At 42.1% G+C, this 14,247-nt stretch overlaps 1 protein-coding gene across 1 annotated transcript in view; it reads left to right on the forward strand.

The window, feature by feature from the left end:
- The first annotated feature begins 2,196 nt into the window (after nucleotides 1-2,196).
- The window catches only part of nrbp1 (nuclear receptor binding protein 1), a 66,918-nt gene continuing 54,867 nt past the window's right edge, over nucleotides 2,197-14,247 (forward strand). Inside the window, exon 1 of the mRNA XM_067988577.1 lies at nucleotides 2,197-2,382. Coding sequence (XP_067844678.1) covers nucleotides 2,212-2,382 — 171 coding nt within the window. The 5' untranslated portion in view covers nucleotides 2,197-2,211. The remainder of the gene's footprint in view (nucleotides 2,383-14,247) is intronic.

Below are 14,247 nucleotides of genomic sequence, written 5' to 3' on the forward strand. Positions count from 1 at the left end.
CGCTAACGGCCACGGGGGCCGATCACCACAGTAACCGGCCGGCCTGGCAACCACCACTACCACAGCAGGCGAGAAGGCGGCACACGGAAACCGCTACACGCCGCTCGCACGGACACGGACGAACTTCATTCAATAAACTCGGCGCCGTTTCCGTTTTTTTTTTGCTGAGGGTTTTGGTTGTTGTTATTGTTTAAACAAAGACGAGAGATCCGACTCACGCGGACATATGGACCCAGACACACGCTCGCTCGCTCACTCACTCACTCCAAAGGGGATTAATTGTTATATATATATATATATATAAATAGTGTTTCACCGAGCTCACGTTTACTCTATTACTTTTTCCCCCCTCTCTCTCTCGCACACTCGGATCACAACAAATCTTTACACCTACAAATAATTAAAAGAAAAGACTTTTAAAAAAAAATATATATATAAAATGAGGTGAGGGGATAACACAGACCAAAGGGGGAAAACCGCCGGTCACGTGACGCTTTCGAAAATGGCGGCTAAATTCACGCGTCACTTCCGGGGACTGGTGGCGGCATCTCTCGCTCCGGGAGGTGACGTCTGACAAAGCGCGGGATTTTAACACCACCACAAACCCGGAAACTCTGATGGTAGAACTACAGGTTCCAGAGCTCTTTGCATTCAAAGTGTTATTTTAAATCTGTAACGGGGGGGGGGAAATCTAATTTTATTTTTATTGAATAGATAGGGTTCCATTTGTAGCGTCACGTTCAATCTGAAATACAGATCTGATCAGGAGCAGAGGAAATATGTGGAAAATTATACTGTAAAAATCGATTACCGCATCATGAAGAACTTCTTTCCTCAAAAAAAAAAGGACTAAATGTTTGGAGAAATCCGTGATAAGATTATTACTAGAGACAGAAACCATTCGAGGACATTAAAAACACAGTTGGACGTCGCTGCCAAGTGCGAAATGGCCCTTTCTTACGTTAATATGTTGTGTGCATCATTGCCAAGAATAACCTCGGAGAAAGCCGGGGAACTCTTACCAATTATAAAGACGGATGTGATGTCAGTGAGGTGTCATGCTTACCTTTAAAAAGTTGTTTGACTTATGAGCTGGGATTAAATCCGATGGTTAAAGTAAACCCGTTGGGTCGGATCTGACGTGTTTGCCAAATTGCAGTCGAGAAGATTAACACTGAAAGAAAGGGTTTGTTGTGCTTTGAGTCGCAAGGGCGCCGGATGGAAGAGATGACTGAGCAGCAAAACTGGGAAATAATTTCCATTTGAAATAAACTCGGACAGCAAGGAAGAACTAGCCTTTTAAAATCGTAAATAGTAAATAACGCGCCTAGATTCGCTCGGCAGATAATTAGAGGCTTTAAATCGACCGTTTTTATGTTGTAATAAATTTTATTCGACAATCATTTTAAAAGAAAAACACAAGACCCACAAACTAGATGACACGAATGAATTCAGACTTTTTGGATGTGTCCTGGGGGTTAGCCCTTTATTGGGATTTGCGGGAAGCAACCTTTTGCGAGTCGCTGATTGGGTATTGTACCTGTCAATCATCGCCGGGTTGCGCTTGTCTCCCTTGTGCGTTACGTCACAAGGAAGACGTCCAGTCAAACCAGGGAATGACGCCAACGTCCCGCCCCCCCTCTCTGACGTCACCTCGCTCGCGCAGCCTTGCGCGTGACACAACCGTTGGAGGAAATCGGAATGGTCCACTCGGTGGCTCTGACGTCAACTGCCTCCGCCGCCGCCACCACCCCCGACTTGGAAGCCGGTGGGCCGTGCGGCGAATGCTGATTGGTCTGTTCGAACGTCAATCAAGCCGACGTCCGACGCCTGCGGGGGGAAGTGGGCGGGGGTTGTTTGAGTGAGTCAGAGCGCCTGGACGAATGGAGATGCAGTTGCGGTCGCCATTAGCGTGGTGAGGAAAACGGATCTGTGAGATCGTGGATTTTCAAAGAAAAATCCGAGAGGAGCCGAAGGGAATACGTTCATAAAAAGAATATCTTAAAACGGCTCCTCGTTTCAATCATTCAGCGACAACTGTTGGGTCTTTCTTTAATCACCCTCCTCTCCGGTTACCCCCCCCCCCCCCCCCACCTCAGAGTCCCTGAGCAGTAAGTCCGCCGTGAGTGGAGTCCAATTCCAACGGAGGTCTGAAGGGGGGTGTGGTGTGGTGTGGTGTGGAGGGAAGGGGAGGGGAGGGGAAGAGGGGTAATGTCGGAAGGGGAAAAAGCGACGGCAGCAGTGGCTGCAACTGCAGACAAGACGGCAGAGGCCATGAACGCGGCCGCTGAGGTGGATGACGAGGAGGAGGAGGAGAGCGAGGATGAGAGTGAAATCTTGGAGGAGAGTCCGTGCGGCCGCTGGCAGAAGCGACGGGAAGAGGTGAGGTTATTAAAGAAACTAGCAGGGTGAGATGTAAAGGCGATTTATTTATTCACCAACGCTACATTCCCCCCTTTAATTGAAGCATTTTAAAACAAAACTTCCCCTTTTTAATTTGATACAAGTTTGAACAAACGATGTTTTTTTGTCATGTATTTTTTGCAATCAATAATATAAAAATAGAATATGCTGGAAATTTACAACAGGCCCCCACAGCATCTGTGAAGAAAAAGAACAGGTTAATGTCTGGGTGGAGACTCTTGGCCAGATAAGTGTGCAGCTAGCAGAATGGAGCTGTGGATGCTGCTACTACTTCTGCTTTCGCATTCCCCCACCCCCCCCCCCCCCAGTTTCAGTTCTTGCACTATGAAAATACTGAGTCTCCATTGACATTTGTCTTTTGCACTCTTAGCCCACATAAATTCAATTCTGTTGACATGCTATTTCGTTTTATAGAAAGTGCAGCTGTTTCTTTTAAGCCAAGCCCTTCAGAAAGTAACCAACACTTGCATATTGGTTTGCAATAGTTTGGCATATAGGAGATAAATATTCTATTTATTCCATCTAATGTACAATGCTAACTTTTTTTGTGGGGGTGTTATTTGGCTTGATTTTGTTGATAGCAGATACCCTGGATAGAGGCAGGTGGCAAACTTGTGATTGAAATTTGTATTTTACTGGCTGTTTTGAAGCACAGTGATATCATGTTTTATTTCACTGCATATTAGGGGAAATCGAATGCCCTGTAGTCCTCAAAAGTAATCTTTCTTACTAGTTTTTTTAAAATTTGTAAATGTGTTCCCTCATGTTATCTTGGTGCTATTCCAATTTTGCAAATCCCATGCCAAAAGAAATATCCCAATTTATCTTAATTATTTCACTCCTCAGTAAAGGATTCATAACTTTTTCACGTCATACCTCCCAAATTTAAATTCATCTCTAGCCTGTCAGTAATCCGCTTCTCATTGAATTAGGTTTCTGAGCTGAGCTTCTTACCCCACACCATCTTCGTCACAAAGGCTGCCTACTTCCACTGTTGCAACATCACCTGCCTCAGCCCATCTGCTGTTGAAATCTTAATCCATGCCCTTACCACCTCCAGACTTGACTATTGCAGTGCTCTCCTGTCTGGTCTCCTGCTCATCACCCTGTCCTTGCTGACCTACAGTGGCTTCGGTTCCTCCAATTTAAGATTGTTGTCTTTGTGTTTTTATCCTTTCATGGCCTCATCCCTTCCTTCCCCTAACCCCTTCATGCCCTGCACAACTCCTCCTCCTCCTCCTCCTCCTCCCCCCCCCCCCCCCCCACCCCCCCCCCCCCCCACCCCCCCCCCCACCCCCCCCCCCCCCACCCCCCCCCCACCCCCCCCCCACAGAACTCTTAAGTCCCTTCCGAATTGATGCCAAGTCAAACATATTAGGAAGGTTGACTGAAAGCTTCGTCAAAGAGGTAGGTTTTAAGGAGGGTGTTAAAGGTGCAGAGAGAGATGGAGAGGTTTAGGGAGAGAATTCCAGAGCTAAGGGTCTAGACGCCTGAAGACACGGCTGTCAATGGTGGGATGAAGGAAGTGGGGGATGCACAGGAGTTTTTCAAAGGATTGTGGGCTGGAGGAGGTTACAGGGAGGGGGGAGGCCATGAAGGGATTTGAACACGAGGATGAGAATTTTAAATTGATGGTGTTGGGAGACTGACAGTTACTGTAGGTCAAAGAATACCAGGATGATGGATGAGCAGGACTTGGTGTGAGTCAGGATACAGGCAGCAGAGTTTTGGTTTAGCTGAAGTTTATGGAGGATGGACAATGAGAGGCCAGTCAGGAGAACTTTGAAATAGTTGAATCTGGAGGTGATAAATAGAGTGGTTTGGCTGAGGCAGGGGCGGCGATGTTTCGGATGTGAAAGTAGATGGCCTATATGATGCAAGGTTTGGAAGCTCAGCTCAGGGTCCGATAAGATGCTGAGGTTGTGAACAATCGGCTTCAAACTGATAGTGGTCGGGAAGGGGCACAGGATTGGTGGCATGGGTATGAAGTTTGTGGCAGGGGTCTTCCCAATGTTTAACTGCATATAAATTGTGGCCCAACCTGGTCTGGATATTAGACAAGCAGGCTGACAATACAAAGGCAATGGAGGGGTCCAGAGGTGTTGGCGGGGTAGAGCTGGGTGTCATCAGCATACCTGTGGAACCTGTCTTTGGATGATGTCATTGAGGTGTAGCTTGTAGACGATGAAGAGGAGGGGGCCGTAGATAGATCCCTGGATGACTCCAGAGCAAGCAGGACGGGAAGAGAAGCCATTGGTGGAGGTGCTGTGGCTAGATAGGCAAGAGTGGAAACAGACATGGAGGAACGGTGTTTGACGAGAATGGCATGATCGACTGTGTCAAAGGCTGCAGAGAGGTCGAGTAGGACAGAGGATGCCATTTGTGACATTCAGAGCTGTAGCAGGGGCAGAATCTTAACTGGAGAGATTCAACCATGGAGTTGTGGAAAATGTAGGCAGAGATTTGTGAGGTGATAATAGATTCACGGATTTTGGAGAGGGAAGGTAGTTTGCAAGGAGGGAATGGTTGTGTTTTTTTTGAGGAAGGGGTGATAATGGTAGTTCTGAAAGGGGGACAGCACCTTAGGAGAGGGAACCATTTACAATGTAAGCTAGTATGAAGGTCAGGAAAGGAAATTGGATGGTCAGCAGTTTAGTGGGAACAGGTTCAAAGGAGCAAAAGGTGGGTGCGATGGACAGGATGAGCTCAGAGGGCAAGAGGAGAGATGGGATAAGTTTAACCATATTTTTTTTTAAAAAGTATCTTGGAGTGGCAAAACTAGTTTTGTTAATACCACTTCCAAGTAATTAAATACGATTACATGCAGAGGGAATGTCTGTGGTAGAAATCCATTTCTCACTTCCTTTCTCCCAACTCCTTTGTTTTACAATTTATAATGCTTGCTGTGAAATGAATGCACAAACAGCACTAATAGAATTAGCAAGGGAGAAGTTGCAAACTGTTTTCCTTCCTACTGTTTATGATCGAGGAAAGATTTTTGTGTCATGCACATCAGTGTTTTCCAGCTTTTTCTTTAGAGCTGTGGAAGTTAGGCGAAGACAGGATCTGTCTGATGATCAGACAGATGAATAATATGATCCGTCTGCAGTTGAATAACTGACCTCCACGTATGAACCCATACACTTGGACAAGCTGGCATCTTGGACCTGTATCCTAGCCTTTCAAACAAGAGATGTATTTCTTTTGCTTCTGCCACATAAAGTGGAGGATTGAAGAGTTCATTTTTGAAGTTTGTGTGCAACATACTGCCAGTACTCTGTTGTCACCCTTAACACTGGACCGATCTACAATGTTGTTGACTAACAAGTACAATGGCAGTTGTCACTAGGGAGCTCATATTTGGAATGAGATCAATAATCCGTAGCAAATTGGTTAGTGTTCCTAAGGTGCAACGCAAGGCTTTCTTGTGAATGTTGCACGTATGTGGTGAAATCTTGTTACTTCTATCACACATCCTTAGTGAAGGAGCTGCTAATTTCTGACGAGGAGAAGGTAAGTTGAAGTATTTTTTATCCAGGGTACACCCCCATTTTTTTTAGTGGGGGGCGAAAATGCACTGATACTCTTTTTTTAAAAAAAGAAATGTCTTCTTACCGACAAGGAGGTACACCAGATCAGGTCTCCCTGCTAGCTAGGTTACTCCATTGACGTCACAGGCTGAGGCTGTCTTGGAATGGTTACATCAAAAATCTGGGCTGTAACTTTCGCCCAGCCTGAGAGCAGGTCTGAAGTCATGAGACCCAGGGAAACCACGCTGTCAATTTGCTGTCTTCAAGATTTTAATGGATTTAAGGAAAGTGTGGCGCTGTGGTACACTTTTATCCATTTAACTGAAATATAGCTGAGTAAAAATCTGATTGCAGAACAACCTAAAAATATTTGGCTAATGCCAAAGTCTGTAGTCAACAACTTGCATTTATATAGTGCCTTTTAATGTAAAGAAGCATCCTAAAGTGCTTCACATAAGTGTATGGAAAGTTAAGTGACAAGCGGAAGTAAGTAGTATTCAAAAAGATGTGCACCAGTTAAGCAGATTGGTTAAGTCAGAAGTCCGTCCCCCCCCCCTTTTTGGAGTAGTGGGCAAGAATTGTGCTTCCCATATGGTAGTTTGCAGAGGCGAAGCCTGGAGGGGGAAGGGGTGCTGATCTAGGAAGGAGGTACATCTTCGGCTTGTTTTTTTTTGGAATTGAGTGTTTTTGCATTAATACAGTCACCTCACACGATTATGCTGGGTGTGAAAGGGTTCAGATCAAGGGTAGAGAATTTTTTTTTTGAATGAAGCTCATGAGATTAAAGGGGCAGTGGCTGTGTGGATACAAAAATGGCTAAGGGACAGAAAGCAGGGAGTATTGGTGAACAGTTGTTTTTCAGACTGGAGGGAAGTGTGCAGTGGTGTCCCCCAGGGATCGGTGTTGGGACCACTGCTCTTTTTGATATATATTAATGACCTGAACTTGGGTATACAATGCATAATTTCCAAGTTTGCAGATGACATGAAACTTGGAAATGTAGTAAACAGTGAAGAGGATAGTAACAGACTTCAAGAGGACTTAGACAGACTGGTGAAATGGGCAGACACATAGCAGATGAAATTTAACGTAGAGAAGTGTGAAGTGATTCATTTTGGTAGGAAGAATGAGGAGAGGCAATATAAACTAAATGGTGCAATTTTAAAGGGAGTGCAGGAACCGAGAGACCTGGGGGTGTATGTCGACAAGTCTTTGAAGGTAGCAGGACAAGCTGAGAAAGCTGTTAAGAAGGCATATGGGATCCTTGGCTTTATAAATAGAGACATAAAGTACAAAAGCAAGGAAGTGATGCTAAACCTTTATAAAACACTGGTAAGGCCCCAGCTGGAGTATTGTGACCAATTCTGGGGGCCACACTTCAGGAAAGATGTCAAGGGCATAGAGAGGCTGCAGAAGAGATTTGCAAGAATGCTACCAGGGATAAAAGACTTCAGTTACATGGAACGACTAGAGATATTGGGGTTGTTCGCCTCAGAGCAGAGAAGTTTAAAGGGAGATTTGATAGGTGTTCAAAATCATGAAGGGTTTTGATAGAGTAAATAATAATGACTTTGCATTTATATAGCACCTTCAACGTAGCAAAACGTCCAAAGGCGCATCTCAGGAGCGATTACCAAACAAAATTTGACACCGAGCCACATAAGGAGATATTAGGACAGGTGAGTAAAAGCTTGGTCAAAGAGAGAGGTTTTGAGGAGTTTCTTAAAGGAGAGAGAGAGATAGAGAGGCGGAGAGGTTTAGGGAGGGAATTCGAGCTTAGGGCCTAGACAGCTGAAGACACGGCCACCAATGGTGGAGCGCTTAAAATCGGGGGATGCACAATAGGCAAGAATTGGAGGAGTGCAGTGATCTCGGAAGGTTGTAGGGCTGGAGGAGGAGGTTACAGAGATAGGGAGGGGCGAAGCTATGGAGGGTTTTGAAAACAGGATGAGAATTTTAAAGTCGGTGTTCCTGGACGTTGAGAGAAAAAAAGGAGAAACTACTTCCAGTGGCAAAAGAGTCAGTAATCAGAGGAAATTAATTTAAGGTAATTGGCAAAAGAACCAGAGGTGACATGAGGATACATTTTTTTACGCAGCGAGTTGATGTGATCTGGAATGCACTGCCTGAAAGGGTATTGGAAGCAGATTCAATATAACTTTCAAAAGGAAATTGGATAAATACTTGAAGGGGAAAAATTTACAGGGCTATGGGGAAAGAGCAGGGGAATGGGACTAATTGGATAGCTCTTTCAAAGAGCCAGCACAGGCACAATGGGCCGAATGGCTGCCTTCTGTGCTGCATCATTCTACGATTCTTCTGGTCTGTATGGCGTTTTGCTACATTGCCAGCAGTGGAAATGATTTGAGCTGTTTAAAAAGCAAAAGTAATGCTTCCATTTTCCTGGCCTAATCCACACTGTCATTATATACTGAGCACATTAATTCACCATCTCTGGATTCATTACTATGCAGTCCTTTTGGCTGATCTTGAATTGCCAATTTTTAAATTTTGTCAATTCTACCTTTTTTTTGAAAAAAATAAATAATTCAAAGGCGTCATAAGTTTGAGTGCCAATGAAATCTGTCCCTTTTTATTATGAGGGAAAGAGGAACATCAATAGATGTTGGACTTTGGTGTGGGCCTCCTTTGCACTAAAGGAGCTATGTTGCTTTGTCTCAGACTTCAGTTGGCTGATGTTGAGAGTGTATAAACAATCTTACAAATTGAATCAGACTTTTCCTAATGCTGCCAGAATAACTAGACTGTCTCAATGTGCACTTAGTATAATGGCATAGTAAACTTGAAAAGTTTATAAATTCAAGTTGTTGGAAAATGCCAAGGATGAGCATTCCAACAAGTCCTTCAGTTTCAGGAGATTCATTCTAAGACAGAAGTATTATCTTTATATAAATTCAATTTGTTCTAAAGTAGTTACATTCTTTAAGAGCAACTAGGGCAGTTTATGCATTCTGCTGTGGTCATTCGATTAGTTTGTGAGAGATGCAATAGCAAGTGGAATTTACATTGTATATTTAATGTTTAGCTAAACTGTAGAAGATGCTGAGTTTTCTTTGCAAAGGTTTTCCTTGAGCACATTGCAGGTTGTCTTTTTTAAAAATCAAATAATCATGTGTCCAAAAGTAACCACTTCCTACTGCTGCTTAATCTCAGTGGAAATCTTTGAGCAGTCATTGCTAAAAACGTGTTATTTTTGTTTGAGAATTGGTAGACTGAGTGCACGCTGAACAGATCGTCAGTGCCTTTAAGCAAATGTCAGTTTGCAGTAATGCTTCATTAGGTTTATTTAAAGTTTTCGCCCTCTTTCCTTCCCTCTTCCCCTGCAATCCCAGTTTATATGGAGGCTATTGTGCCAGTAGTAAAGTTACCTTTCTTTGAAAATGCGTCTAGTATTCTAGGCAGCAAAGAAGAACAACTTTCATTTATAAATATAGGAGATATTCAATACCCTGTAGTACGGACTTCGAGTTCTCTCCTGGGAATGTGAGGAATGGTTTCAAATTGAAATCTCATGCATTCCAGGCCAAGGTTTTGCATTCCTTTTTGGAATTTGGTTGACTGATGTGGTTATACAGCACTTCTAATTCAGTTGCTTGAATGTATCCTTTATTCAGCTTTGCCTACCCCAAAAAATACCCTCATCCATTTTGCAAAATTGTTTTGTATCCATCTTGATGCATTAAATCCAATTTATTTTCTGCATGGTTACCACTGTTGGCTTATTACCATTATGTTTTATTAGAACATGACTAAAATTTGATATTTGATGGACAAGGGGGTAATTGTGCTCATCACAGTCATGTACCACACTAAGTTTTTTTTTGTTTTTTCATTCCTTTAGAGGGTTCATGAAATTATTTGGCAGAATATGTTATCTACTTATTTATTTTAGAAGTGGTTAATATTTTTTATACAAAGCTAATATTTTCAGTGTGGAATTATGGCTCTTGGTGATTTCTATACCCCAAAATGATGCAGAACTCTGGAAAGAAAAATAGGTGTCTAACAATGATCAAAGTCATAAGGAAAGGGGGAAATCCACATCTGCTTTCCAATTAGTAGCTAATTGCCTGCACGGGTAAGTGTATTGTCCAGAATTTTGTCAGCACCTTCTCTTGTCTCCTCTTCCCTCCCCCCCCCCCCCCCACCAAAAGTCAGTTGTCAAATATGGAACCATATAAATGTGGAGATTTAAGTAATCCTGGTTAACCATCACTGTTATCTTGCTTTACTGTGAAAACAGTAAAATGGTGCAGGATAGGGAGAATCTCTTTAATTAAAAGAATAATTGATACAATTATCTAGATGTGGTATAGATTGAAACAGATACCTTGCAGGTATTTATTTATCATTTTTTATAGATATGTGTATAATCCCTGATATTAGATTGCCTTAAAATTGCTCTTTAGTATCTTTTATATTTATACTTCATGTTGCTTTTATTGAGTTTTCTGTCATGCCAGTAGTGGGTTTCTGTGCTGATGATAACTTCCAGTGGGCTTCACATTGATCCATGATGCCATTGTTAGCACAGAATTTATGACTTTATTATTGCTTTAACTTTGCCCCGAAGTGCTTTACAGGGATTGGATCCAGCCTCGTTTTGCACCCAGCCCAGATTAATGAGATGAAAGTCTCTTCAACTAGCTGCAAGGCTCATCCGTAAAATTAGTTTGAGCAGCCTGATGCTAAATTCATAGTTGCATGACATGAAAGTGGCCACAACTGGCTGCAGATTAACATCTTCACACTGAAAGATATGGATGGCTGTTAAAAATGGAAAAATTTAAATTGGTGTGAAAAAATATAGCTGTAGTGATGCTGTTTCATCAGAACCCTTATTAAAAATGGACAAAAGAAATCATGATTAAAATCCTTAATTTTCAGTGTCTATCTTGGTCTGTTTTTAAAAATTTTGAACACCTTGTTACGACATCATTGGTACTGGCTTGACAATTTAGTTACCCTTCCACTGACTTACAGTTGATGCTGATGCACCTTAAAGTTGATGATTGATTTCAGCTGGTGTTGGTTCAACTTCCTTATATTGTGTCTGTGACTTGTGGAAGTTAATACCCCCTTAATGTCATCAAAATTTATGATTTTAAAATAAAAATTTCAGTTACGTAGATAGACTGGAGAAGCTGGGATTGTTCTCCTTAGAGCAGAGAAGGTTGAGAGGAGATTTGACAGAAGTATTCAAAATCGTGTGGTAAAAGCAAATAAAGAGAAACTGTTCCCATTGGTGGAAGGGTCGAGAACAGAGGACATAGATTTAAGGTGATTGGCGAAAGAACCAAAGCGACATGAGGAAAAACATTTTTACGCAGGGAGTAGTTATGATCTGGAATGCACTGCCTGAAAGGGTGGTGGAAACTGATTCAATCGTGGCTTTCCAAAATGAATTGGATAAATACTTGAAGGGAAAATAATTGCAGGGCTATGGAAAGAGCGGGGAAATGGTTCTAACTGGATTGCTTTTACAAAGAGCCGGCATGGGCTCAATGGGCCGAATGGCCTCCTTCTGTGACATAACCATTCTATGATTCTAATTGAAACAGAAAAACAAAGAACAAGTGTTAATGTCAATCATTTTTTCCACAAAAGACAAGATGTTCTTTTGACGTTTGAGACTTTGGACCATCTGTTCACTAAAAGTTTCTATGTAAACTTCTCTTCTGTGTTTGTCTCCCATAAGTAATGTAGTGCATTTATCCTGTTGTACAGTAATCTGTTTACAGTGCTTTTCTTACATTATTCAAACTTGAACACAGTATTTGTTATGCAATTGTTTTATTATGCAATTTGGGGATTGTTTTGAGGAATTAGTTGGAAGATATCCCTGCAAGCACTCATTTTAGATGTGATTTTGAAGTATCGGACTAAAATGTTTAGTTACATTGGTAGTTTAGTACCAAATTGTCTATTTCAAATATCAACAGATTCTTATGTTATGCAGACTTGACTGTGTACATAGCTGGGGAAGGAGTGTGGAAGTCTCAAGTTCTGTGAAATAGTCTATCAAAATTTTCACAACCTCTATCGGCCTTTCCCTTCCTAACTTACATTATTGCACCAAAATGTTTCAGGCATTTGATGTCTAAAACAAAATTGTTATTGGGTGAAATTATCTACTGCACTTTCCCCTGGCCATTGCTGATGGCCCTGATTCATGCTGAAGTACAGTTCCACAGAAGCTGGACACCCTCCTATAACTTCCAAGTACCCATGCTTCCTGTGTGAACCCAAACAATGAGTGTCAGCAGGGTGATTCAATCACGGGACAGTCTCGGCCATTAACTCTGCATGACGTCCATACAGTTGCACTTGCTAGCAGGTCACTGGATATTGATTAGGAACCGGTTTGGCTGTGATATTTCCCCCCAACCCCCACATAACCTGCCCATATGCATTGAGTTTAAAAAGTTTGTGCTACGGAGTGGTAGGAAGTGAGCTTGTGTCCATGGTTCCTGCTATGCTAGCAGAAGGCGGTATGGGGCAGAGGCTGGACTATTTTTGTATGAAAAGTGGAGGGAAAAATCAACAATTCACATTACATCTGTACACTTGTGTACATTTGGTTGGAAAAAAAACCTTTGTATAAAAACAACTTGTTAAAATTCTTGCAGATTTTTAAAACATATAAAGGTGCAAACTTTTCAAAATTGCAGTGAGATCAGTAATTTTTCAGCTGAAGGAGATGGCTGAGCAGTTCTCATCCCTTCCACAATACACTGCTGTGATTCGTTTATTGCTGTGAGTTCTTTCATCAGATTAACTCATTGCTGAGTGGGTTTCCAGGGAGTGGTTGTGGTAAATGGGTCACTAGGTTAGAATGAAGTAAGTATAAGAATGCTACAAAGGGATTGTGTATCTATGCACATGACTGGTGGGGGAGGGAGGATTTCATTCAACAGTGATTCTGCTGGGAGCTGTGCATGTCATATGTTTGGCATTTCCTTTGGCAAAAGCTAATAGTGGAGGATGTGTACATAAAACTTCTAGATAATTGGCACCTAAATCCAAAATCTGAATTCAGAAGCGATAAACAATAACTTTGGAGGTTTAACGGTTCCGAACTTTATCTTAACTTCTTAGGCAAACAGATAAGCATGGCCTAAGCCTTGCAACCCAGACAGAGATTGGGAAAAGAAAACCAGCGTTTGCTGGAAATCCAAAATAAAAACAATAAATGATGGAAATACGTGTTGCAAGAGGAGATGCTTCCTTAAAACTGTTACAGATAAGCAGAAGAGACCCTTTATAGGACTGACCAAGACACAGAAGCAGGTGGGTTAGGGAGATAATGTAGATATGCTAATTTTACAAAGAGGCAACTAATACATTTACTGGGGAGCAATTAGATCTTACAATAGTGGAAAGGAGTGAGAAGTGCTTGGTTTCTTGTGGAAAGGCCATCATCTGGGTAGTGAAAAGTCATTAGAAAGCCAAAAGGTGAATAAAATCGCTCTAAAATGGAAGGAATGCAGTGGAATGTGAATGGGAGAATCAGACAGAGAGCTAATGTCTGAAATTGTTAAAATCAATCTATTATCTCTTACCGAACCCACTGGCGCCGAGGCTGATTGTGGCACCTTTCTATTGCCGTTCCACTGAGATCAGCTAACTTCCGTCGACTAAGAATCAAATGTTGGGCCATCTGGTTTATATGGTTCAAGTACTCACTGAGCCAAGAGGGGAATCTCTTGGTTTTTTTTGTTCCCAGGATGATGGAGAAGAGATTTTTTTTAAAGACAGTTTTGAGATTTGATTTTCTCCTTTTGATGCAGAGCTACTGTAATGGTATTGAAATTGCAGTCTATTTATGTATTGATTGCAAAGCTTTTAGATTCTAATGGGTGTTTTTGGTCATTGGATGAGCAAGTAATGGCTGGACGTTTTTTGAACTGTGGAGGTAGCATTTTTAAATACAGATCTATTGAGCAACTATCTCTTCTGAATTGCTAGCTGTTGGGTTTTATTTGGAATTATGTTGAACACGCTCGTATGAGGGAGAAAGTCCATTACAGCTAAATATGAGCGCAAGATCCAGTTCTGATCCTTAGCACAATCCAAGGACTATGGACGTGTACCAGAGCTGTAATGTAGAATATAACTCTAACTTCCTTCAACCCTATGAGATCTCTGTGCTCCTCAGATTCTGACCCTTTGTGCATCCACGATTTTCATCGCTCCACCATTGGCAGCCGTGCCTTCAGCTACCTAGGTCCTAAGCTCTGGAATTCTCTCCGTTATCCTCTCTGCCCCTCTC

Source organism: Heptranchias perlo, chromosome 8, assembly GCF_035084215.1.
Source record: "Heptranchias perlo isolate sHepPer1 chromosome 8, sHepPer1.hap1, whole genome shotgun sequence".
NCBI lineage: Eukaryota > Metazoa > Chordata > Chondrichthyes > Hexanchiformes > Hexanchidae > Heptranchias > Heptranchias perlo.